The 25456-nt window shown below is 43.9% G+C and overlaps 1 protein-coding gene and 1 long non-coding RNA gene across 2 annotated transcripts; one reads left to right on the top strand and one right to left on the bottom strand.

Moving 5' to 3' along the window:
- Nucleotides 1-676: 676 nt before the first annotated feature.
- LOC140907827 (uncharacterized) lies at nt 677-5171 on the bottom strand. Its single transcript, XR_012157647.1, has 4 exons — nt 4976-5171; nt 4671-4857; nt 2611-2794; nt 677-777 (listed from the first exon to the last, which is right to left on the bottom strand). It is a non-coding gene; the product is annotated as an uncharacterized lncRNA (long non-coding RNA).
- CSRNP1 (cysteine and serine rich nuclear protein 1) lies at nt 5117-25456 on the top strand. The gene is made up of 5 exons (XM_073334677.1): nt 5117-5464; nt 14854-15052; nt 17853-18112; nt 19214-19510; nt 21353-25456. The coding sequence occupies exons 2-5, from the start codon at nt 14878-14880 to the stop codon at nt 22361-22363; spliced, it is 1743 nt and encodes a 580-aa protein (XP_073190778.1). The 5' UTR covers nt 5117-5464; nt 14854-14877; the 3' UTR covers nt 22364-25456.

Genomic DNA, 25456 nt, shown 5'->3' with positions numbered 1-25456 from the left:
TTGCAGAATTAAATAACAGCTCCTGAGGCAGTTCTAATTTTGCCTGAAGCCAGGGTGTCCCTTCCTCCCACCCCAAACCCAGTGCCAAACTCAGTCTGGCTGCAATGATAAATTAGGCCCTGTATCTTTAATTTCATGAACACGTCTTCTCAGTATACTTGCAACTTTCCTTGTCCTGGTGTCACTACATTAAATTCTCCTAAGCGCTGAGCCTCCCCTTTGAGTGGTGAGATTTGAATGGACACAGCATGGGCCCAGTAACTCAAAGCCACAGACACTGATGTAGGGGAAACCTCCCTCTGCACGTGGTATCATCAGAGCCTCAGAAGCTGCAGAGTAGATAGGGAGGCGGCCAGAGGTCTGGGGTGGGTCTCAAAGTGGGAGGAAGTGAGGAACCTGTGTACAACCCAGCCTCACTAGCCCTCGACCCAAGCCCTGCACAGGAAAGCCTGCATTCATGACGATTTCCTGTGAGGAAATATTAATCCCAGCTGTGTCCAAACATGGTAAATGAAACCTCAAGGAAATCGTTCCTTTGAAGATCAAGTGCTGTAAGCCGTCATATTCAGGAAGACTCACGTACATTACTGATAAGAATGAACAGTAATTTGCATACTATCAGTTTAGCTATATAAATACATATTGCCTATATGAGAAAGACAAAGGGTTGGAGGGGTGTATTTTATTGGACCAACTTCTGTTGGTAAAAAAGACAAGCTTTCAAGCTGATACAGAGCTCCTCTTCAGGTCTGGGAAAAGTACTTGTCACAGCGACATCTGTAGTGGAACAGATTGTAAATACATAGTGCAAGAAACCATTCAAAATGACAACTGGGGTGTGCGGTCAGTGGTTTGTTTTTTTCTGTACTGAAGCTGGTTCTCTCGGGGAATTAGGGTGGCCCATTCCATGTGTGAGCTACTTCTCTGGTGGGGTGTCCTTGTTAGGTGAAGGCGGTTATTTGGTGAACCCCTAGTTGTCACCTGCCACGCCACCCTGGAACCCCTAAGGAGTTACAGCCAATAATTACAACCCATGCTTGATGGGAACCACGTCCTGAAAGAAATCTTTCCAAATTCCCTCTTCTGGCCTTTAAACAACCCTCCAAGTTTGTGAAGATCATCATCAGATGCAAGCTCCCCACAGACCAGGACACACCAACTCAAAGCAGCACCAGACCCTGCCAGAATAACAGATGCAACCTGCAGCCATAACTCCACTGCTATGATGGTCAATTTCCCCCCTCCCCTCACTCCTCCATAACACATACTTCAAAATCTATGGGTCCTACCCATGCCCATCACAACATGTGGTATATCTCATCCAGTGCACTAAAATATATAACCTCACCCACCATGTGGTAGACTGGGTGCAAGCAAACAATATGCACTTTAATATGGCTGAATGTAAATGTATACATCTGGGACAAACACAGTAGGCCATATATACAGGATGGGGGGCTCTATCCTGGGAAGCAGCAAACATTTGGTGGTCGTGGTGGTTAATCAGCTAAACACAAGCTCCCAGTATGATGCTGTGGCCAAAAGAACTAATGTGATCCTGAGATGCATAAATGGGAATCTTGAGTAGGGGTAGAGAGGTTATTATAGTACCTACAGGGGGAACAAATATTTAATAATGTGCTCTCTAGGAGAGAAAGGTATAACATGATCTAATGGCTGGAAGTGGAAACTAGACAAAGTCAGACTGGACACAAGGCGTACATTTATAATGGTGAGAGTAATTAACCATTGGAACAGTTTACCAAGGGCTGTGGTTGATTCTCCATCACTGACAATTTTTAAACCAAGATTGGGTGGTTTTTCTAAAAGATCTGCTCTAGGAATTACATTGGGGAAGTTCTCTGGCCTGTGTTATGCAGGAGGTCAGACTAGATTAGGTGTTCTCAAACTTCATTGCACCGCGACCCCCTTCTGACAACAAAAATTGCTACATGACCGCAGGAGTGGGGGGCCGAAGTTTGAGCCCGAGCCCAAGCCCAAACTGCGCCGCTCTGGGCAGGGTGGGTGGGGGCAGATGAAAGCCCAAGGGCTTCAGCCCCAGGCTGGGGGCCTTTAACCTGAGTCTTGCTGGACAAAGCCGAAGCCTGAGCCCCACTCTCTCAGGCTGAAGCCTTTGGGCTTTGGCTCTGAGTGGTGCAGCTCGGGCTTCAGCATCGGCTGCGGGCAGCAGCGCTCAGGCTTTGGCCCCAAACCCCAGCAAGTCTAAACGCCAGCCCTGGTGACCCAATTAAAACAGTTTGAGAACCACTGGACTAGATGATCAGAACAGTCCCTTCTGGCCTCAGAATCTATAAATATTGCCTGTATGACATTTGCGCTCTCACAGTGCTATACACTAACCCTCACTAGATTCCTGTGAGGTAGGTAACTGTCATCTTTATTTTACAGACAGGGGCTCAGGGCATGGAGAGAACTGAAGAACAGGAAGCAAGGTCTACGTTTTCTGAAGTAGACTTTGACTTTGGGTGCCTCCACGTTCGGGTCCCCAACCTGATTTTCAAAGTCAACTGCAGGTTCTCAGCAGTTCTGAAAAATCAAGAATGTCAGGGTAGGCATCCAAAATTAGTGGACATATTTTAAAACGTTTACCTTAATTATTTGCCCAAGATTACATAGTGTGCAGAGCTGGAATCAGGATACTGGACGTCCTGGATCCAATGGATGTGCTGAGCTGTGCGGCTCAAGGTAACAGAATGCAGAAATATTAACTTCTAAATCTGATCTGGGACAGGAGCGGAAGAGTGTCAGTCACACCTCTTGACTCTTTAATTGACTGTGAATTGAAATGGTTGCAAAAAGAACAGGAGGACTTGTGGCAGCTTAGAGACTAAGAAATTTATTAGAGCATAGGCTTTCATGAGCTACAGCTCACTTCATCGGATGGACTAGGCCAGATCAGATACTTTTCCCAAATGACTGACATTTTAGCTCCAAAATTAAGATTTCATTTTGAAAAGAATTAAGCACAAAATTTTCAAAACAATCTAGTCTAGAAGGCTATACTGCTTTGAAGTTCCCTCAGTGCAATTCTCCACTCTATATGATTGTAAAGAAAATCTTCAAAGTCAAAAGGCACCATATACATAATGCCTTGATGTGTTTACGTCTGAAACAATAGCTCTGGGGAGAGGTGTGAACTTCCCCATTCACAGCAAAGGCAGCTTCTCAACACTGAGTATTTCACAGATGATTCTTGCATGCAAGAAAGCTGGATAATCAAATTAAGATGTGCTCCAGTGAGACTCTTGTCCATCTCCTTTAGAGGTAACAGGTGGATACAGTGTTGAATTAAGGCAGAAACAACAGTTTCGGGGATGCAACCCCTGGGCTGAGGAGGGGACACAAAGAACCACACAGTTTGGATCCCAAGATATGTCAGCAAGACCTCTGCCTGATAGTACTGGGGTCCATCATGGGACTGCAGAGCCAGGACTGCTATGAGTACTTGATCCTGTTTCAATTGGATTGGATACAGGCCAAGACTATCATTGGGTGTCCCAGTAAATGGACACCAGACCTGGTGCTAACTAGCAATTTTCCTTCATGGCACTGTCTACTCAGAGGAGTGAACTATTCTAACCCCAGAAGTTGTCACACTGGGTTAAGTGTTGGGCATAATGGCAAAGCTGAGCAATGCTGGAGGGCAAGTTTGACCAGCCAGTCCGCATATCTGGTCTGTTGATAAACAGATGTTAGTTGGGGGTTTCAACCCCATTGAACCAACTGAAAGGCTTCAACAAGAGCAAGTACTCATAGCAGTGTCAATCTGGCAATATGCATTAACATGAAATTCACGATTAAAAATCTGAAGCCCCCCCCCCCCCGAAACTCTCAGGTTATCTATGGTAATTGCATTCATACCCTCATCTAGCACTTCAATGCTACCCCACAAAGGTAGTCTGGCACAAGCAAATGTCTTTCCACTCCAGCCCACATGATTTTTATCAGGGTCATTTATCTTTGAAGTGGAACAATCCCCTTTGTTCACTGGTCTTTAGGAATCCTCTAAATAATGCATCTCAAGCAGAGAGCACCTTCACAGAAAAGGTGATACCCCTCTGCCTACCTCCCCCTTTCTTTATTATACAGTGAACCCCAATGTGTCATCCTTTAACAAACCTTCCTATAGCTCAGTGGTATTTCAAAGCAATGAACATACCTAATCTCCCTGACACCAAAGGCTCAACTCTGGACTGCTTTAACTCAGCCCTTCATAAAGGGAACTACATATGGAGTGGGGGGGTTTCAGAAGAGGCCTTCAAAACCTGGTTGTGCCACCAGGACAGTAAAGATTGCAGTGCATTCTCTATACACAGTGCTGTTTCTCTTGCCTATGCATCCTTGGCTAAAGATGTCCTCCTTCCTTTTATCTCCCAGTTGTCTCTGCTTTCCACCCCTCAAGTGGCTGCCTTTCATAGATATTGTACATCTATTGTTTTTAAAATACCACATAGCACCTTTTGCCTGTGGTGCCCAAATTGGGTGACCAGATAGTAAGTGTGAAAAATCGGGACTGGGTGGGGGGAATAGGCGCCTATATAAGAAAAAGCCCTGAATATCGGGACTGTCCCTATAAAATCAGGACCCCTGGTCACACTATGCCCAAAGCACTCAGGGATAGATACTGGTCTCATTGATGTAACACTTACCATTTTTCAGCCACAAGGATCTTGGATCCCTTTATTACAAAGCTGGGCAGGTATAATTGTCCTCCCCATGACAGACTGGGAAACTGAGGCACGGAGCCGACATGAAGTGGCCGGGATGAAAGGACCCATAGAGAAGGGAACCGAGCATCTGGATATCTGATTCCGCACACAGGGGCAAACCAAGGCTCTGTTGGGTGACATGACGTCAAAGGTCACTCCGTTAATCACGAAGGGCATCTGAGCTAGAACCCAGGAGTCCCGCGGCTGACGCCCCCCTCCCGCCCCCATTGTTGTCAGGTGTGTACCCTGCTGTCCCTCAGAACACAGCAGCCCTTGATGTGAGTCGGGGCCTCTCCCGCCCGGCAGCCAGACACTGACTCATTCGCTCCCCTCTCCCGGCTCCGTGTAATTTCTCGGCTGGAGGGGAGGCAGGACTCGCGCCGCTCCCGGGCTGCGCCGGGGGAGGGGGCAGGAAGCAGAGTGTGGGCTGGAGGCAGGCAGGGCTCTGGCTCCGGCTCCCTTGTCACCGCCTGCGTCAGCGCCCAGGAGTTTTCCACTGACGAAAAAGGGCAGCGCTGCTGCGCCCGGCGGAGGAGGGAGGCGCAGCGCGGAGCCAGGCGCAGCCAGTCCGGCCGCAGCTCCAGACGCAGCCGCTCGTCTAGACGATGCGAGGCTGAGCGAAGGCTCCGTCCTGCGAGCTGCGGAGCCCGGAGCCGATTCGCCGGGGCTGCTGGCGCCTGCTCGGCGCCCCTCCGTCTCCATCGCTCGCCGCCCCCGCCGGACCCCAGGCGCAGGTAGGTGTCTCCGGCTCTCTCGGGGCGGCCGGTGCCGGTCCCCGGAGGGGGCGGCTGGGGGGGGTCGGGGTGACTTTGGGGCGGGGGAAGGTCTCCGGGGCTCGGGCAGTGAGTGGGGCTCGGGCTGGCTCCAGCGCAGCTGCAGTTCTTGGGGAGAGGAAAGGGGGGCAGCAGAGGCGCCGGAGCGGGAGGGGGGCGCCCAGGGCGAGAGGGGGCGGCGCGGGGGGAGCGGGGCGCAGCCGGGGCGCCCCGGACTGGAGGGGGAGCGGGGCGCAGCCGGGGCGCCCCGGACTGGAGGGGGAGCGGGGCGCAGCCGGGGCGCCCCGGACTGGAGGGGGAGCGGGGCGCAGCCGGGGCGCCCCGGACTGGAGGGGGAGCGGGGCGCAGCCGGGGCGCCCCGGACTGGAGGGGGAGCGGGGCGCAGCCGGGCGCAGCCGGGGCGCCCCGGACTGGAGGGGGAGCGGGGCGCAGCCGGGGCGCCCCGGACTGGAGGGGGAGCGAGGCGCAGCCGGGGCGCCCCGGACTGGAGGGGGTGCGGGGCGCAGCCGGGGCGCCCCGGACTGGAGGGGGAGCGGGGCGCAGTTAGCCTGGAGCCGGAGGGGGCAGGCAGGCACCCGAGAGCGGAGTGGGGGCGCTCCAGGAGCTGGGCGCACGGCGGGGGCAGTGGGAAGGGGGGGAGTGAAGCAGACGCCGGCTCAGTGGGGCGCCCGGTGGCGGCTCGGGATCTCTCATGGGAAAGGGGAGGGGGGCTAGGACAGTGTCGGGGGCTGGCATGGGGGCGGGAGCGGAAATGCGCTTTGGGGGGTAGCGCCCCCTTCCAGTAGGGGTGGGGAGCGCCGTGCGAGATGGCGCGGCTAGGGTCCCTCGCCGGGGTGTGGGGGGGTCTCGGGGCCCGGCGTTACCGGGGGAGGGATGCGCCGTGGGGGTGACTCCCCCGGTCCTGGCTCCCAGTGCATGACTGCGGAGCGCGCTGGCCGCCCAATAATCCGAGCCCCTGGTGGTACTCGGCGCGGGGGTGTCCAGGGCCGCGCTCAGTAACGTTTAGCTGGCCGAAGTTGTTACTTTTGCTGCTGAGTCTCGCTCTCAGTGGGTGCATTGAGAGCTGGTCCGTCCCCTCCCCATGTCCTGGAGTGATATGCACCAAAACAGTTCAAAAGAAGTTAATTAAGGAGCCCGGGTCCCCCAGCCCGAAGAGATAATGATCTCTGGCCCCATGCTGGGCTATCTCCTCTGAAGGGAATGCACGTTCCCTCTGGGCAAATTAACAAGGCAGGGGATTTCTTTTGCTTTTAAGGAATTTGATGCCTGCTTTTCTTCTTCCTTCCGTGGTTCCAGGCGTGCAGGGAAGATACTAACATTGTTTCCTCCACTGAGGAAACGAAACAGAAGGTTTTCCATTCTGTCCTGTAGACTGCTGTATAAGATCCTTTCCCAATAGGCATGCTAGTGGAGATGCCTTTGGATGTAGTTTTCTGCCCGTGACTCACGATTAAAATCAGGTTCTTTTCTAGATGCCCAGGTGTTGTCTGAAATAGCTTCAGGAGAAAAAGGGACAGAGTATTTATTATATGGCATTCCTTAAGGATTTATTAATGCTGCTCATGCATCAAAACTGGTTCCATACTACAAATGTAAATGCAGAGAATAACTTTTTTATTTTGGTGGTGACACTCAGCTTTTCCTCAAGACAAAAAGCCGAGCACTCTCCATGTTTAAAGGCTGCAGTTTGAATTTTCTGTTGATATTTGAAGAAATGGGGGCACTTGATAGTTATATCGCCCAAATTTGCAAAACTGACAGTATTTTTCCATTGCCACAGCAACACCTACTGGTTTAGAGACAAATTGATCAGCTGCATTGTCCTGCTGCCCAAACACCAGGCAGGAAGGTGCTTTACCCCACAGCCTGTGACTTCTTCTGTGAACCGTATGCAAATCAGTTTCGTTTTCCCAGAGCAGTGGCTCTTGTCTTAATTTATTAAGTAAACAATTTGACTTTTCTATATGTTTACACCTGGATTAAAATGGTAAAGTTTCATGAATGTGTATTTTTTCCTCAAACCAAACAGGTTTTCTTTAGACTGTATAATTAATGTGTGTGTGATATGCATGAAAACTCTTTTCTAAAGTAATGATGGCCTTCTAAAACGTCCAATTAAAAAAAATTGTTGGAATCAACAGAAAATGTTTATAGCCATCTACAAATGTAAAGGTATAGTTATTTGTTGCATTGAACTATCAAGTCATCTAACATTTTACAACTGGAGCTTTTGCTAAGCAATTTTAAGTGAAGCCATCAAGGTCGGGAGGTTTGTTTTAGTATCTGGTGGATGTATGTTTCACTCTAATAGAGCATACAGCTGCTGGCAAGCTTTTTAATAATTTAGTGCAGGACAAGTGTGCACACATAGGAGAAAAAGTAATGTACAGTGTGTACCTACTGGAGGACAAATATGGAAACCTGTTGTGAATTATTCATAAGGGGTAATCAAATAAAGGATTTTCCTAGACAAAGTGCACACTGTATTTTCATATTTATTATAGTAAGATCCCTGGCAAGTAGACCTGGAAGCTTAATTTCTTAGCAGCCAAATCAGATAATCTCCTATGTATTCTGCTGTTTTTTGTTTATCTTTCCAGTTGTCAACAAGAAATAATGGCATGGTGGGGAAAGCACAGACCCAAATTTTAATTCTTGGCTTTTTGAAAAGTGTTAAGCACTTAAATTCTTCCTGTGAAAAATATTTTGGCATAGGAATAAACTTGCACTATAAACTGATTCATGCTTTTATTCTGTGGCACTGACTAGTTCAGTTTTTGCTGTTGCATGGTAGGCAGAGTCTATTTTTACCCAGAGTAAGGTTATGAAACCATACCCAGCTGGGTTAAAATGATCTAGTTTAAACTGGAAAGCAAGGCTTGTGTTTCTTGGAATACTGTCTATGATGCTGGTTATCCCTTGCTTTACATTCCATGCTTGAGCAGGAAACTGGGAGGGAGACTACCTTTTTTCTTGCACTTTCCTTTCTAGGCTAGTTCTTTTTATGGTAGCTTCCTCAAAATGCCTACATCAACCCAGGTGATATTGTCAGGCTAGAGCATGTAACAGTAGTGCTATGGAAACCACTCAAGTAAATATCTAGAGAATTAAAATAGTTAAACGAATGGATGCTCAGTGAATCAGGGCCAGCAGAGTACTGATTGTTAAGTAATCTAGAAGCTTCAGTGAAAGCACCTCTGTTTTTAGATATCTGATATTCAGATGGTTAAATTAAAAGTTCTGCTGTACACCAATTTTTGTTAATGCTAGATACAGTACCAAGGTCATCTGACCTGCAGTCAACAGAGGCATGTAAATGAGTGCCTCCTAGTCTGAAGAGAGACTGTAAAAATTGCAGTCTTACTCCAGACTTGCTCAGTGAGTGTATTCAGTGTCCTTCCTGACTAAAATGCATGGTGGTGTTTTTAAACTAATATTTGCTCTTGTCAGACATGCGTTTAAACCCACCATAGCCCTGGGGGACTGAGCTGGATTCTAATCTGACTCTGGGATCGACAGAATTGCTAACTTAATTTCCAGTTGCAGACTCTTTGTTGTTGTTGATCCATGAGCCAGAAAGAACCCACCTTGACTTTCAGATTCCAGGTTGTTTGCAGAGTTGGCATCTTTTTACTTGTAAATGGAGGAGATTTGATCTGAAAGTTACTGAAAAACAAATATTTAAGTCCATAACAACACTTTTACAAAGTTGCTTTTCAGAGTAGAGCTGCACTTTAAATTACTTTTGCACAAATCTTGAATTCCTTCATGCATTGGCTCCTCAGCCATGAAACCAAACTTCAAAATGTCACTGCAGACTGATGTCCTTTCTGATGCTCTTTATAAGCATGGATGTGGATGTCCAGCCTAGTACTAGTGAATGCAGAACCTACAGCAACTGGATCTAATATAAGAAGTTTCTGTAGTTTGACTTTATTGATTACCCTACAACCATTCAGTTGTACAATTGCATATAACAGCTACGAAGTAAAAATGCGAATAGTTTATATTCTGCAATAAAACAACCAGCAACTTGCATACACAAACATAATGTCTTGTGGGGTTAGTTATAAATAGACTAAAGGAACACTATTGTTTTTGGTTGCTTTTCCTCTGGTTGACTAAATAAATGCCAAATCTTCTTAAATCTAAATTACTTGAAATATTTACTGTTGACATGTAGTCCAAGAGTAGGATAGCTAAAACATTAATTCCTTGCATTCCAGTGTACTAGGGCTTTGCCCTGCGACTTGCTGAGAGCCAGAAATAGGATTTAGCCGTTTCAATTCCCCTTCCCCCACTAGACATCCCCCCTCTGCCCCAAGTTTGATGTTCAAAAAAAAAAAAAAGAAGAGAGGAATGCACATCTGAGCTAAATATTTGTTAGAAAGTATTCCCAGGATAGTGGGAGTTGCGGTGCTAGTGGAATTCCTGCGGGTTTGATCCATCGCATTATGTACTTGTTCAAAAAGCTGTTTTCAGTAAAATAGATGAGTAAGGAGTCTTAGCCAAGAACAGAATGTCTTTTTTGGCAATCAAAAGGGAGATGGGATTATTTTATTTCAGGTTATATAAAAAAAAGTGGGGAAAAAACTCCTCTTGTATATGGTACTTGCAGACTTTGTGAGTGCAAGAATAGGAACCTTTTTCAAGCTGCTGTGCAGTTTTGGTGGCTTATTCTTAAAATCATATTTATGTCCTATATAGACATTTTAATTGTGGAATTACTGCCATTAAAATATCCTCACTGGCTATAAATTGGCATTCAGGTTTTGTTGGCTGAGCATTCAACAGGCTAAGAGACATCAGAGTTTCAAGGCAGTGTTCAGATCACTGGGCCGAATTCTGCTCTCTTGGAAGAGTGATTGGCTTTACCGCAAATGTTTAACTCTATTCTGTCGGATTTTCTTTTTGGGTGGGTACAGCTAGACACTGAGGGTTCAGCTTCACTCTTATCTGTATAGTTCATGAAAAGGCTTTGAAAACTCTACCTGGGGAAATGTTCCATCTTAAAATCAAAAACAGAAAAGGGAAAAATGCTTTGGGAGCAGTTTCAGTAAAAGCTTTTCCCATTAATCGAGAATTATGTTTGCATGATCTCTATTTATGCACTGACAGTGCAATAAAATATTTGAAATAACTTTGTCATACTGTAGTGGGTTATTTTCCCCCTAAATGTTTAGCTCGCTTCATTCTTATGAAGCGAAGTGATACGTTTTTTCCTTCTTCCCACTCTTGGGGAAAATACCTTATGCATGGTGAGCACTTTTATAATGGGCTTTATTGCATTAGGTAATCCTCAATTATAACCTAGCTTGATCATGGTTTTGTGCTTCAGTCCAACAATCATTAAGACCATCTGTTTATCTGTGACATGATTTGCTGTGTCTTTATAAACAGACCAGTGTGTATGTGCCTTATTCTGTGCTTCTATGATCAGTGTTGATTTTCATGTTGGTACTTTCCCACTTCATAATGAGACCACTGTCAACACAGTCATTTAGGCCAGCCAACTTTGAGTGTCATCTTGGAAGAGCCTGTACAGGGCAATTAAACAACGTAAAAACAAATGTAATTTGTTAGCAATCAGGTATGTTGTTGTAGCCTTTGCTTTCAGTATTTCTAATGTGCCACCTTTTTGCCTGCAAGTGAAACTGTTGTGGTCTTGGTTTTCTTTTATGCCAGTGGTAGCCTATCTGTACCACCAAACTGCCAAATATATCTCCTGAGGCACAAATTAGTGACTGAGCCATCAGGGAGATGGAAGAGAGGTCAGAATTTGGCTGTTGGTTAGGCTGGGTTGGAAGATGGTTGTGGTTGATTTCAGTGTAGGTGGCCTGTGAGCACAAATGTCAAAGGTAACACTCTTCCAAAGCAGTAGTTTACATTGTTCAAGGGGGGGAAGGGCTTTGCTGTAAGAGAGCTTGACATGATCTGTGTTCTTTCCCTATTATTTATCTTTTTTGTAGTGCAACCTTGACTTTTCTACAAGTTTCCTGTGTTTGCTGCTTGACATCTGTCATGGTAGCCATTGGGCCGGCTGAGATGGCACAAGCGAAGAGAGGGTTACTTTCATCCCTGTTTGTTTAAAATCTGGGATCCCTTGCAAATGCTGTAGCTCAGAAGTCTGCATGTTGGGGTGGAAGGTGACTGTGACGTAAGGAGCAGCTGTCAGGCTACATACACATGTATGCAAGTATGCTTTACAAATGAGCTGTCCACAAGCTTAGAAGCATGAGAGAGTGAAGAGTGATTACTCCTTAACGCAACTGGGGCTGCTGTAAATTACTCCCCCTTCCCCCACCCCCCCCACCCTCCCAAAATAGGAGAAGGGAAATCAAACAAACAATAAAGTAAGGAGTAGTTGAGTACTAACTAGCTCAGTCACTCCTAATTTTCCAACTATATAATTGGAACAGACTGGTAAAACTGAGCTGAATAAAGCCTCAGACTTCTGCACAGAGCTTGTTTCAACCCCCACACTGAGAAGATGGGGGGGTTTTTGTTTTGTTTTTAAACTACTGAGTTCGTGTTCATTTTGTAAAATGGGGGAGAAAGCACATAGTACGGTGAGAATTTATACTAACAGCTGAGCTTCCTTGTGGTCACTTGGGAGTTCTTGCTGAATCGTATTGGTGAGCTAAATGGAAAGTAACAAAGGGGTTAAGCCAGGTGTCAGGTAGGTACATGTGGTGTTACTGATGGAAGATATCCAAATCCACCACCTCCCCATCTGTTTTGGATTAAGGCCAAAAAAACAACTGTGGCAAAACCACCTGCAATGTTAGTTCTGTCTCCTTGTCATGTTCGAGCTGTCAACAAAGGGTATAAAAAGAGGCTGGGGAACCAGTTACTTTTTCACTAGTATGAAAATAGTGCATAAAAATGGTCTTTATTGAGCCCAACTTCAGATTAGAAAGTTGCATAGCCTAGTGCCTTTGAAGCCCCAATACAGCCATGCTGCAGTAAATGATTAACTTTCTTATAACCAAAGGGCCATTACAGCCAGCAATTTTTAACCTTTTAGAGACTATTGTCTTATGGAAAGCTGTTTGTCAACATAATTAATTAGTGTTTGTATAGAGCTTTGAAGATTGAAAGAGCTCTATAGATGCGCTAAGTATTATTATGCAGTGCTATTGAAATGTTAAAATCCCATCATTAAAAGGTTTTGAAATATGCATTTTTTGCTGTGTGCCCACACTTGGCAGGAGCATTTAAAGAAGAATTAACAGACTAGCCATGCAAAGGAAAGAGGTAGTAATACAATTATGGTCACGAACGCATTTGTGCTAATAGAAAAGTCTAACCTTGATTGGGGAGGAGAGTTTCTGGCAGTCAAGTACAACACTGGGCTTTGTAAGATTTCAGGCCTGTTTTTAATACATATCTGACACATCCTTGAGTTCTGATTTTAGTGTCGCGTTAAAGGATGCCTTTGGGTTTTTTTTAGAATTAAGGATGTTAAATGGAACAATCCTGTGAGATCCCTGAATTCCGTGCAGTTCAAGAAGTTCTGTGTAACTTGGTAATAAGCAGCTGAGTAACTCTTTGGTCCGTGGCCAGGCTTTGTTCACTAGATGTTTTCTAATGGTTCTTTTTTATTTTAATTGTAGACCTTTTTTTGTAAGGCCTTTTAATTGTAGACCTTTTTTTGTAAGGCATCTGGAAAAGGGGAGGGGAGGGGGCAGCATCCTTCTGCTTGTCTTGCTTCCCATGTCAGCTGTGTTTGGCTGTGTGGACTTTGGATCAAGTTCCATTCTTATCATTCAGCAACACTTTCTGATAATAGCCTCTTAGTTTCATTGGCTGCTAAAATTGCTTACTAAGAAGCAGCCATACTTGTGTCATGCCAAGTGACTGGAGCCACAGTATCATCCCTCCCTCAGTAAGAGGGTGGGTGATTCTCATAAACTGCACCTATTTCCTTGCCAAAGGAAGTTTCTGAACTCTATCTCTGGGTTGTCATGATTTGTAGCCTCATATGTTTATTGCTGATAAATACACAAATGCACTGGTTTGAATCATAGTGAGTCAGTCTTCCAGTAATAATCTTGTCATGATGTCTAGTTACATGCTCACCTGCTTCAAACCTAAATAGACCAGTGGTGATTTCTATTAAAATAGAGAGGCATCCATCCAGTATGTTGTATCTAGGGTTTTACAGGGAGAAAAGGTCTTTGGTCCAAACAGCATTCTCCCCAAGAGTGTTCTGACTCAGTGGATTCTGAGCTGTAGAGTGAGTGATATGATTCAGCTGGTATATTATATGAAAAGTATAGTGTCTTTTTGTTGTAGGAAATTCTTATTCCAAAGATGCTAAAGGATTAAATGTGAAGTTGTTTGGTGGGTTGAACGTTGGAAAAAGAAATGAACAACATTTAGAAATCCAGACAAGTACGGAACAACTTTGTTTTTAATTAGCTCGATGGCTTTTAATTGGTACTCTGTCTGATCTATAACACAAAATAAACGCATGGTTTAGTGAACATGGGCTGGATCTGAAAGAAACTGAGAGGAACGGTTGTTTCTTGCATTTGATATATTTATATTTCAGTGCTTCATTTAATAAGCCCCCAGGGGACTGAAGCAAGTAAATCATGGCAAGGGATTGTTCCCAACAAACTGGCTTCTTTTTGTAATTAGCAAGAAGCTAGAGCTGTAACTTCCTAGTAAGTGATTTAGGTAAGGAGTTAACATAAAAGACTTAGTGCACAAAATGTAGTACTTATAATTTATTAACGTTTCTGTTGATGGAATGAATGTGTGGAACATCTGTTTTGTGTGCGTGCAGTAACCTACACTCACCTTTTTTGTACAGTCTTAATATGGGTGGAATGCTGCAAGGAATTCAGTTGAGTTGTCAGAAATAAGGTTTGAAGGTAGGGTGAAATAGGTAAAAATGTGAACCTCAAAAGTAGGGGAGAGACTTGGATGTGTTCAAAAACGATAACAGTTTTAAGTAGTAACCATTTGTATTATGGTGGAAATCAGGGGACAGCTTTCATGGATGGGAATTAGTTGATGTAGAAACTGAAATCATGGTGTGCTCCATCGCCTATCAAGGTTGTGAGGGAACAGCCCGGCAAATGTGAGGGTAGCAAATGTGTGACTTATGGGTAGGTGGCTAAACATCTCTGCCTCTGATCTTTAGGTGCATAGGGGTAAATCTTAGCCACGTGCAGAGAGCTGGCACAGAAGCCACTGAAATGCCAATGAAGCCCTCAAAATAAGGCTTAAGTGGTATTTGGTATTTTTGTTGGCTCCCTGTACAGGAGCGAATTTCACCCCTAGTGAAGAACATCCATTGTTGCCCATGCTTTATTTTTCCTTTCTCCCTTATTTTTCAGTTCTATGAAAAATACCGAATAACCATGAGTGGGGTACTGAAAAGGAAGTATGATGAACTGGAGGACGATGCCACCTACTGCTCCTCTTCCTCCTGCTCGCCTTTCTCCTCTTCTTCAGCCTCCTCAGGTTGGGAAACAGACGAGGAAAACTCCCGAGGCGACAGCAAGCCCAGCACTGCCTTACCCTCCAGTTTCACTCGTAAGTATCCTCTGACAGTATATGTTGTTATATCTAGATGGTGGGGCTGTGTCCAAACATTCTGCAAACGGATTTTTAAAACATGGCACCATCTCTGTGGATAGTTATTACAGTCACTCCCAAAATCTTGGCAGATACTGATTTATTCATTGTAAACTATGGAATGAGTCTATGAAGTCTGGTGCATGTAATTTTATAAATCTGGTCCGTTTACTTAGCCTGCATTTTAAGGATAGTTTTCTTCAACTGTTTATCCCAGTATTTTATAACAATTAGGGCCTCTATGAATTTGCATAGAGGCCCCAATTTGCAAAGATAGGAGCCTGAAGTTAAGTATCTAAATCTACCTTCAGGTATCTAAATGGGCAACTGGGGGCCTAAATGTTAGTTATAGGTGGCCATTTAAAAAAAAAAAAAAAGTAGGGTCAAGTGATTAACCAATGGCTTAATTAGTTAATACAAACCATTTCAAAGAACGGTTTCGTAAGCAAACCGGATAACTTGCCACTGACACTGTTGCTGGTGCAGACAAATGCTATTTTGTTTTCCTAGCAGCTACTACCAGTTTGGGTTGCTTTGGGGAAACACATAAGAACTTCTTCCCTCACTTGTCATCCAAAAATTACAATGCGCACAATCTTCAGCTAAGGGAAATAGCTTTACCAAGTAAATTATACTAGAGCCCTGCAAATATCTTGCAGTTAAAGTCCACTTAGCAGACATACACAAACATGCACTGGTCTGAAAAGGCATTAGAAGTCTTGTAATAATAAAGAGTCTCATTCTTTTTTGTCCTCTGGGTTTTGTGAAATAACAATGGACTTTCTGTATGCTCTGGCCCGATTAAAAAGTGTCAGGAATGAGAATACAATTTTTTTTGCGGGGGGAAGCAAAGTATATTTATATTTTGTTTTTTGCGGGTGGGGTGTTCTGGTAAAGAATAAATACTTTTAAATGCTTAAGCCAAGACTACACAAAAATGCTGTGCCCAGGGAGAAGATGTCATAAAAATGATGACAATGACCAGTGTGAGATCTCGAAAGCTTTGCTGATACATGTAGTAGAAGCTGCTAACATAGCTGCATCAATGCTCCTTTACACTAAACTAAGAAATGTTTGTTTATATGTTGGTAAATGAGGCTTACTGTTAAAAGTGGGCCTAGCTAACTCCAGTTCTGCATTTCTCTAAGCTTCTGGGGCACCTGATCCCACCCCACCTCTACAAACACCCTTTGAGTTTATAGCTGGTCATTACAATTCCATATCCATAGTAGTACTAATCAGGAGAGGAAGGAGATGGTTCAGACCGAGCTTTGGGATCCAGAGATCTGAGTTCAGAACAGTCTGCCAGTGATTCCCTTTGCAAGATCAAGTCACTGCAGCCTCAGTTTCCCATCTGTAAAATAGGGATGATAATTCTTCTTCTGTCTCGTGGAGTTAGATTCTAAGCTCCTTCAGGACATTTTCTGTCTTACTCGGTGTGTATACAGTTCTCCTAGCACGGTAGGGTTTGGTAAACTACTGATATAAGCTAAACCAGTGTAAACAAGGGTTACTCCAGTTTAAGTGTGTCTGCACTAGGGCATGTACCAGTATAGCTAGAGGGATGTAGAATAAAATCTGGCGCAATTTTTCATATACAGACAAGGCAAGTTTTTAAATTGCTGTTTTAGCTGAGATGGGAGGCCATTGTCATTGGGAAGACATGGCCCCCCCCAGTAACTGGAGACTTTCCACTTGCCATGTGAGGTCTGTTTATATAATTGTCAATGGTTTGGGCTCTAAAATTTGATTATCTTTGTGCTGACTAAGACTTCTCCCCACCTTCTATGAGAATCCAGCAGAGATGTGGGCAAACAAGCTAATTTTGTCTTTTGCTGCCTCTTCTTCCTAACATGTTCCTGTTACAGGAAAAGTAGTTCCTTAAACCAATATTGCCACAATTTTGCCTTCCATTTTACATGTCCTGATAGGTGCAGGGCAACAGAGTGATTCTGGAATTACTCCTGTAGACTTGTAAATCCGATCTGTTAGATAGATAGATAGATTCACACTAGACAATGTAAAACTAGGTATCTCTGTAGAGATAACATTTTTAAACTTTCTCAATACATAAAGCATGTTATAGCAGTTTCAGATAAACCACAGTGTAGTGTTGCCAATGTTTATATTGGGATCACCTGTACAAAGATTAACATCTTTGCAGCTGCTCTCAAATTAGTCTCCGGAGAATAAACTACAGATTCATAGTTCCTCCCAGTGGATGCAAAAGGAAGTACCATAAAAGCAGCTGTTGGTAATTGTGTGCTCTCCCATATAAGCTGCAACAAGCATACTATTTGGGGGTCTGCAGAAAAGAATCTGAGGAATAAACGCAAGGTACCCTAAAAGCTGTGATGCTAACAGCATATAGAGAGGACCCAAGTGTTTAAAATCTCTCACGCTCACACACACAATTTTGTTATGCTCTGCTATACTTGAAGAATAAGTAAATGTAAATTTCCTTGAGGAAATCCATGTGAGGAGGAGATAGTCAGTTGCTTCTTAGAAAGACTGATCAATGTTCCTTGCTAGCAGAAAAATATTGGCTATGATTTCTTGCACCACCTTCACCTGCCTTGAAATGAGTATGCACGCTGCACTTGAGGATCTGTCTGCTGAGATACTGGCCTAATACTAACTGGTTGATTTATGTAGACTAACTGGAAGTCTTACAGTGGTTTGCAGCTGTTTAACATGAACGTACATCTGTTCAAAGGAGAGGTATGTCATGTGCCTTTTTTCATTTCTGCCTTTCTAGCTACATCCATTCTGAAGAAAACCAAGCGGTTAAAGAAGAACAATGTGGAGTTCGACCAGGTCACTGTGTTTTACTTTCCACGCTGCCAGGGGTTCACCAGCGTGCCTAGCCGTGGTGGCTGTACCCTGGGGATGATGAGCAAGCACAGTTCGTCCAGGCAGTTTACACTGGCAGACTTTTCTAAGGAACAGGAGAACGTTCGGCGGGAGAAACTCAAGGAGCGGCTAAAAGAGGAGAAACTGGAGGCATTGAAATGGAAGGTGAGTAGTAACATGTGGCATCATTTGTCATGAACTGGTGCAAGTCCTTATGATTAAGGCTGAGGTTTTGTCACGGATATTTTCAGTAAAAGTCACGGGCAATAATGAAAAATTCACGGAAGCCGTGACCTGTCCCTGACTTTTACTAAAAACACCCATCATGAAATGAAGAGCCTGAGCAACTGCGGGTGGGCTAGGAGCTCCAGGGTCCCCCTCCACTGGGGGCTCCGAGCTCTGAGGGTCCTTCTTGCTTCCCCCCCTCAAGTGGAGAGGTGCAGTGGTCTCTGGGGCTGCGAGGAGGAGCGGGGGTCCCCCCTTTCAGTTGCGGTGGCTGGGAGTTGTGGTAGGTCCATCTGACCCTGCAGATCCCAGCCAGGGCTGGCTGAAGTCACGGAGTCTTTGGAAGTCATGGAATCGGTGACTTCCGTGACTAAGTCGCAGCCTTGCTTATGATTAGTTTCTGGCCGCTTTACCATTCGGGGCATCTCGGAGGTCTAAGTATCAGTTTTGACATATCCAGATTCTCTGGAAGCATGTGTTCAAATGTAGAGATGAGCAGCTCAGCTTTTCTGTTCTCCAAAGGTGAAGAAACTGAATTCCATGAATTTAATAACTTACCAAGTGTTTAGAGGAGACCTTGTTCCTGTCTGCTTGTTCCTGAAGGGCCGTCTCATATCTCTTTTGAGAAGAGTAAAGATTTGCCCTGGTGTCCTTGGCCAAAATGTTCCTCTTCCCACTTGAGCAGTTTACCAGGTGTCTGCCTCATGACCCAAGAAGCTGCTGCATTTCAGAAGCAGGACTAGACCTGTCCCCTTCTCTCCCTTTAGCTTCTGCCCCTCTGGATCTTAATGGTCACCAGTTTTAGGTCACTGTTCTCTGACTCTTCCCCACAGCCGTCTCTTCACCCCTACCCAAGATACATGGCAGACACCCATTTGGGAAAGGCCAAGGTGCAGTAATAGTGGGGGTGGGGGGGGTGGGGAGGGAGGATATTTGTTGTTGTGGCTTAGTTCTAAGTGTGCGTTTGCTGGTACAGGTTGAGATGCGTTCTTTAGTGTGTGTGGTCCGCTGACTCTGTCTTCCTCTGTTCTTTGGGCACAGCTGACCGTGAACGGCACGGCGGAGTCTGAGGAGGCCAGCCAGCTCACTACTGAGGACATATCCGACGATGACGTGGATGTGAGCAGTGTGGAGCTGGAAGACGGCTTCTTCCTACAGCCCTACCCTGCCAAAAAGAGACGTGCTCTGCTCAAAAACATGGGGGTGAAGAAGATAGACAGAGAGGAGAAACGGGAGCTGCACAGCATCCGCCTGTCCCGTGAAGACTGCGGCTGTGACTGTCAGGAGTTCTGCGATCCAGAGACCTGCAGCTGTAGCTTAGCAGGCATTAAATGTCAGGTACGTGCGGCTCGCTGTGCCACCCAGGCTGTGCATTGTGCCTTGCATCCATTCGGGACATATGTGAGCGAGGCTGGGACTGAGACAAGGGTGAAACTTAATATCAGAAGGGTCCTTGCACAGATTGGAACTATGTACATGGCCAGGCTTTTTGGCAGCGTCTGCAGTCTTGATGCAAGCAGAAAAAAAAGCAGGCAGGGAAGATTAGCTAGTTTTGAGCAAGCGCAGTATATAGACTAGATTCTCCTGCTAGCAAAGCCGGATTGTAAAATGCGCTAATTCTAACTTGCATTTAAAAAATTGTAACTGTCAAAGGGACACGGTTGAAATTGACAGGTTAAGCTCTGGCTACCTGCCTTAAAAATGGTCTATGTATACATATACTTTATCTGTATTTCAGAGCATAGAAAATTAGGCCCTTCTTACTCCTCAAGAACATAAGATAAAATGAGGGTAGCAGTGTAGATAAAGTTCCAGGATCTCTGCTGGACAGCCCCCACCTTGGGATGCCCAGTGGGTGCTGCATTTCTTTGCAGTCATGTCCATGTCCCAGTGCCCTTCTGTTCTGCATGTTTCTGCAAATCCACCACGTGTGGAAATCCATACTCCCATACTGATCGCTTAAAGCAGGACTGATGCATATTTAATGTTCCACTGGCTTGCCAAAACCGAGCAGGCAGGTAGAGTGGAGGGCTGCATCAGAGGCACATGCCCACAAACTTAAACGATGCTTCTAGGTCTCATGTTAGGTCTTGAGCGTGTCCCTTTGGATTTCTTGGCTTGTCTTAGTTCGTATCCCAATTCTGAAGTGATGACAAGCTGGGCTGACAGTCTATAGCATGTGATGTCGTGCATAGCTTCACCCAATCTTCAAAGAGTCCTCCTCCATTTTTAAGCACCCCCACCCCAAGAGATGAGTTTGGCATGCCAACCTCAAGTTTCTGCCTGTAGGTAACTTCAGACTGAGTTGGCCTGTATCACCCTCTTGGTGTAATTCCGTTTAGGAATTTGTGTTCAGGTTTTTCTTGTAGATGCTTGCCTCTCGAAATGTGTTCTGCAAGATGCATTCCATGGATTTTGAAATGTTAATTCATCATATGTCATGGCTGTGGGGATGGAAGTGTGTGAAGTGTGTGCAACCTACTATACAGCGCGTTTTACACATCCCCCTCTAGTGGCTGGTCCTCAGAGGGTGACTCTACCGCAGGTGCCAGTTATGGCAGTTACTCCTTTACTTCAAACGGTAGAAACTCTGCTTATTACCAGCCTGGGTCCTGGGAGCAGTCCCCAGTGACTATCACGATAGCTCTTGTTACGTGTGCATATGATATAATCAGTATATCACTATTTATACTATTTGTCCAAAACTTTCCACACAGGTTTCCTTTGAAAGGGTATATGCTTTACCTATGAGACCTTTTCAGCTCCTTTGGTCTTAAGTTGTACCAAGATCCATCCTTCTTCTAAAGAGTGTTTGTTTTTACCCACTAGCTGGTATGCTCTGTTATGAAGATGGTTTCTCAGCATCACTGAAGTTTGGTTTCAGAGGAACAGCCGTGTTAGTCTGTATTCGCAAAAAGAAAAGGAGTACTTGTGGCACCTTAGAGACTAACCAATTTATTTGAGCTGTAGCTCACGAAAGCTCATGCTCAAATAAATTGGTTAGTCTCTAAAGTGCCACAAGTACTCCTTTTCTTTTTACTGAAGTTTGGGGTTTCTTCAGAGCTTGCAGTCACTTTCTTTCACATTATGCAGGGGTTTATGGGCCCCGCACCTAACAGCACCTAGGCAGATGTAGAATCTCAGAGATCTAACACTGTTGTCTTCTTTGCTCCATGGCAGATGGATCACACTTCGTTCCCTTGTGGCTGCACGAAAGATGGCTGTGGAAATACAGAAGGAAGAATAGAATTCAACCAGGCTAGAGTGCAAACTCACTTCATCCACACCATCATGAAATTGGAACTGGAAAAGAACCAGCAGAGCAGTGAAAGGAATGTAGAACCCGAATCATCATTTCGGGACAGACTCCATCAATTTGGCTGTTCAGCAGGGAAAAATGTGTTTGAGGAAAGAGCTGTCCCACTGACTCCAGCATTTCAGTTCAACATGGACCTGGAGACAGTTGGGGAGAATAGCTGTAGTAGTGATATGACAGACTCTTCGATTTCATCCATTCAGAGCGAGGATTCGGAAGAACAGTACGAGAGTGTCCCGTCAGATAAGTCTCAGTCTGATATTGATGACGACGGTCTGGCAAGAATACTCCATTTCAATGATTCTGACATCGAAGACAACAGTAATAATTGCCAAGACAACTTAAGCTGTTTCCATCCTGCTGACTTCTTTAGTGCTAACATTGAAGACCAGTGTGGTACAGCTGCTGAAAAACTCAGCACTGGAAACTACTCTGGCCATTTGTCAAACATCTCTGAATGCCTGGATGAAAATGCCAATCAGGACGCTGGTTGTTTTCTAGACGACACTGCTGATACACACTGTGATGGGCTTTCGTGCTGCATGTCATCCTCTGCAGAGCAGTGCTCAAAGAGCTACACAGATCTCAGCCTTTCCTCTGACTCCTTGGATCTTTTTCAGTCATTTTCCGACTATAACTTGGGACCTCTTTATAACTCGTTAAAGGAATATGAGAACCTTGATAACTTTTCAGCATTGCAGTTTCAGTTGCCTAATTTTCCTGGCTTTCCCCAGGCAGGAGACCAGAGCACCTGTTTCCTGGAGTCTCTAATTGGCTTGTCTGAATCTGTCCCAGAAACTCCAGTCCCTTTCACAGACAATCAGCTTTTAGAAGATGCCATTAAGTCATCGCTAATGGAAACAGTGAAAGTTTAAAAAAAGAAGGAAAACTGAAATTAAAACTGAAGTACTGAGCAAACTTTCACTGGAAGGAGAAAATACTAAAAAAAGCTTTCTAAGCAGACAAATTATTTTTGGTCTTTATAGAACATGGACACTTTGAAATACTGCAGCTACAATCAGTTCTCTTGCTGTTTGTGCAAAATTTATAAACTTTCATAATTTGGAAAAAATAGAAGACTTTCAAGTACGAATTTACCTGTGTTTTGTACAAAAAGACTTATTAATAAATACTCCTTGTTAACATTGCCAGTCATACACAACAGCCCCTTCTAGAAACTATTCAGTGTTGCAAAAACTTTTTAAAACAACTTTTGAATCCATATTTATTGTGAAAAATGATTTGCATAAGAGTGAGCCTGACATGTGCTTATGTTTAAATCTGAAGAGGTTTACAGAAAAGATCCATACACTATATCCATAATCATTTTCACCTATTTATTGCAAATTCCAGAATTTAAATAGCCACCGAAGCTTGAACTAGTATGAAACCTTATTTAAATTGGTAATACCTCAGATGTATTATGTGTACAATCATATTTTTTACATAATATATCTGTATTTATTTATTTTTTACCTTTTAGTACATGAATAGCACTGTGGTTTATTAATGACCTGGAAGTGCAATAAAGTCTTTAGCAGCACAGATCCTAAAGACGACAACACTGTTTTTTAAAAGAGACGGAAAGATGTTAACTTCAGAGATTGTCAGATACCTTTTCTGTCTTTGTATAACATTTCTAAAAGAGCCTAAGCCAGGTGAAGTTTGTGCGGGGGGGTGGGGAGGGTTGGTGTTGGGGTTTTTTCATAATTAAAAACATCCTCTTGGTAGCTAAAAATCCTTTCATGGATGGGATGATACAATGTTGTGTGAGGTCCATAATTCTGCTATGGAAGACAACCCCCCTAAACTATTCAAGAAATAATATGAACTAACTATATTTAAAAAAAACTTTTTTCATAAATTATTTTATAATTTTATTTAATTTCCTAAGGATTTGGCCATGAGATCTTTAGTGATCTATTATGGTGCCTGAATATGCAGAGGAACCATTAGCAGCAGCAGATGTAATGAGGACCTTTCCAGCTGGTAGAACTTTATGAGAGCAACACTGCTCATGCTCCTGATTTAAGTGCTCCTTAGGACACTGAAGTGTAAAGGGTCTAACGATTATGAAACACAGCGGGCCAGACCATTTATATGCATTTTATAGATAAATTGATAGAAGTAAATTTAGATGAAAATGAAGGTATTGGATTATTTATTGCTTTTATATGTTTTAGAAAACCCTAAAATAAAAAACTAAAGCTGAATAACTTGGCGCAACTTTTTAAGAAATAAATTAGAAATCAAATAGTATCATTTTAAGGGGTATTAGAGGCCTTCTCAGGCATGTGTGTTTAAATCTGTCTGAAAACAGGTCACTGGCCATTACGTATAATTGGACATAATCTGTAATTTAGCAGTACACTAAGTGCCTATGCCAACTGTACTGATGTGTGTTGGTCTAGTTTGTATATCCCAATATCATGGTATAAATCTACCAGCTTTAAAAATAGGTTTAAAAGATTCAATTCTTGTACGTGACAGAGTGATACCTGTACTTGAGCAATAGCCAAAGGGGGGGCTAGGGAATACATTTTTCTTTTTAAAGCCTGGTGTACATTGAGTTAAATGTCCTGCTCGAGCTATTTTAAACAAAAGCTGTGCCTATTAGCAACCCCGTATTCTGAATGTAAGCCCGCGGTGTCTGCTTTGCTGAATAGGCCAGCGTATGCAGACTCCCAAGCAAGAAAAGATGGTGTCAGTTTGACTGATTTTAGGCTAAAACAAAAACCCTTATGAAAAGCTGAGGCAAAACACTTCCATAGGCTGAACTATAAATATAGCAGACTATAGAGATTACAATGGTTTGTACCTGCTCGTTAATAAATGATTATTTGGTATTCTAATTGGCATGGCAAGTTGTTCACAGCGATCAGCAATTAGGAAATTCTCACATACCAGAAGAGCTATTTTGTCAATTGTAGATCTTCTCTTGTACTGAGCTGGTCAACTTTTAAATGGGACATATTATAACAAACCAAATTGAACTGTGACCCTTTGCAGCTGTGACTAATAGCTGGGTTTCAGTATAGCTGCAGGTTGCAGCGCTCAGGAGTCTATTGGTGCTGTCTGATTTAACTTCATCAGACTCCACTTGCCTCTCTGGGACTCCCTGCATCTTCGCCCCTGGAGCCCCGGCTACCCTGACTGAGCCCCCACCATTCCTTCCACACTGGAACCCTGACTGAGGACCCTGTCCTGTGCCGTGCAGAGCAATGGTACACTTTCATACAAGCCTTACCTAGCGAGAGTTGCTGGATGGGACTTGGCTGCCATGCAGGAGGGCCATTGTACGTGAACTACTGGCAGATGGAGGATTTCAAGAATTTTTCTTTGTTGTTCTGAAAATCCCATTCAGTTATCTAATTGGTGGTCGTTTCTATTCTTCAGACGGCATCAAAAATACTGACAAAAAGTGTCCGGTACCATTCTGTATTTATTGGCACTAATGTAAGATTATGTTTTAGAACATTCCTAGGTTTCTCTGCATATCTATCATTTTAGAAGTGAATGATGGGGATAAAGATTCCTGCCTTCATGAATTTTTTTTTCTATAATTTATTCATTTTATTTGTGTTGGTGCCAAAAAAAAAAAGAGAGAGAGAGAGAGTGATTCTTTTTTTCCCCTCCTTCAGGGCACTGTACTGTAAATATATATATATTTTTCCCCCTCTCCGTATCTGTGTAAAAAGTTGCCTATCAAACAGTTTAAAAACTGGGTATTTATTGACACAATCTGTAATTATCTAATGTATTGATTGAAACGCTTTGGTTTCAACATAGCTTTATTTTAGCTTTCCTTGTGTATATATTGTGATTATGTTGCTTAAAGGTACAAGTAAAAAAAGCTTTATTTTTACCTTATCCATTTTCATTTGTTTAAAAAAAAAAAAAAAAAGCATATTTGTCTACAGCTGCTGTCTGTCATTTCATCAAAGCAATATGAAGAAATTTCCATTTAC

The sequence above is a fragment of the Lepidochelys kempii genome, chromosome 2 (assembly GCF_965140265.1).
Source record: "Lepidochelys kempii isolate rLepKem1 chromosome 2, rLepKem1.hap2, whole genome shotgun sequence".
NCBI lineage: Eukaryota > Metazoa > Chordata > Testudines > Cheloniidae > Lepidochelys > Lepidochelys kempii.
Note: the sequence above shows the minus strand (reverse complement) of the source record. Positions and strands in the feature narration are given on the sequence as shown.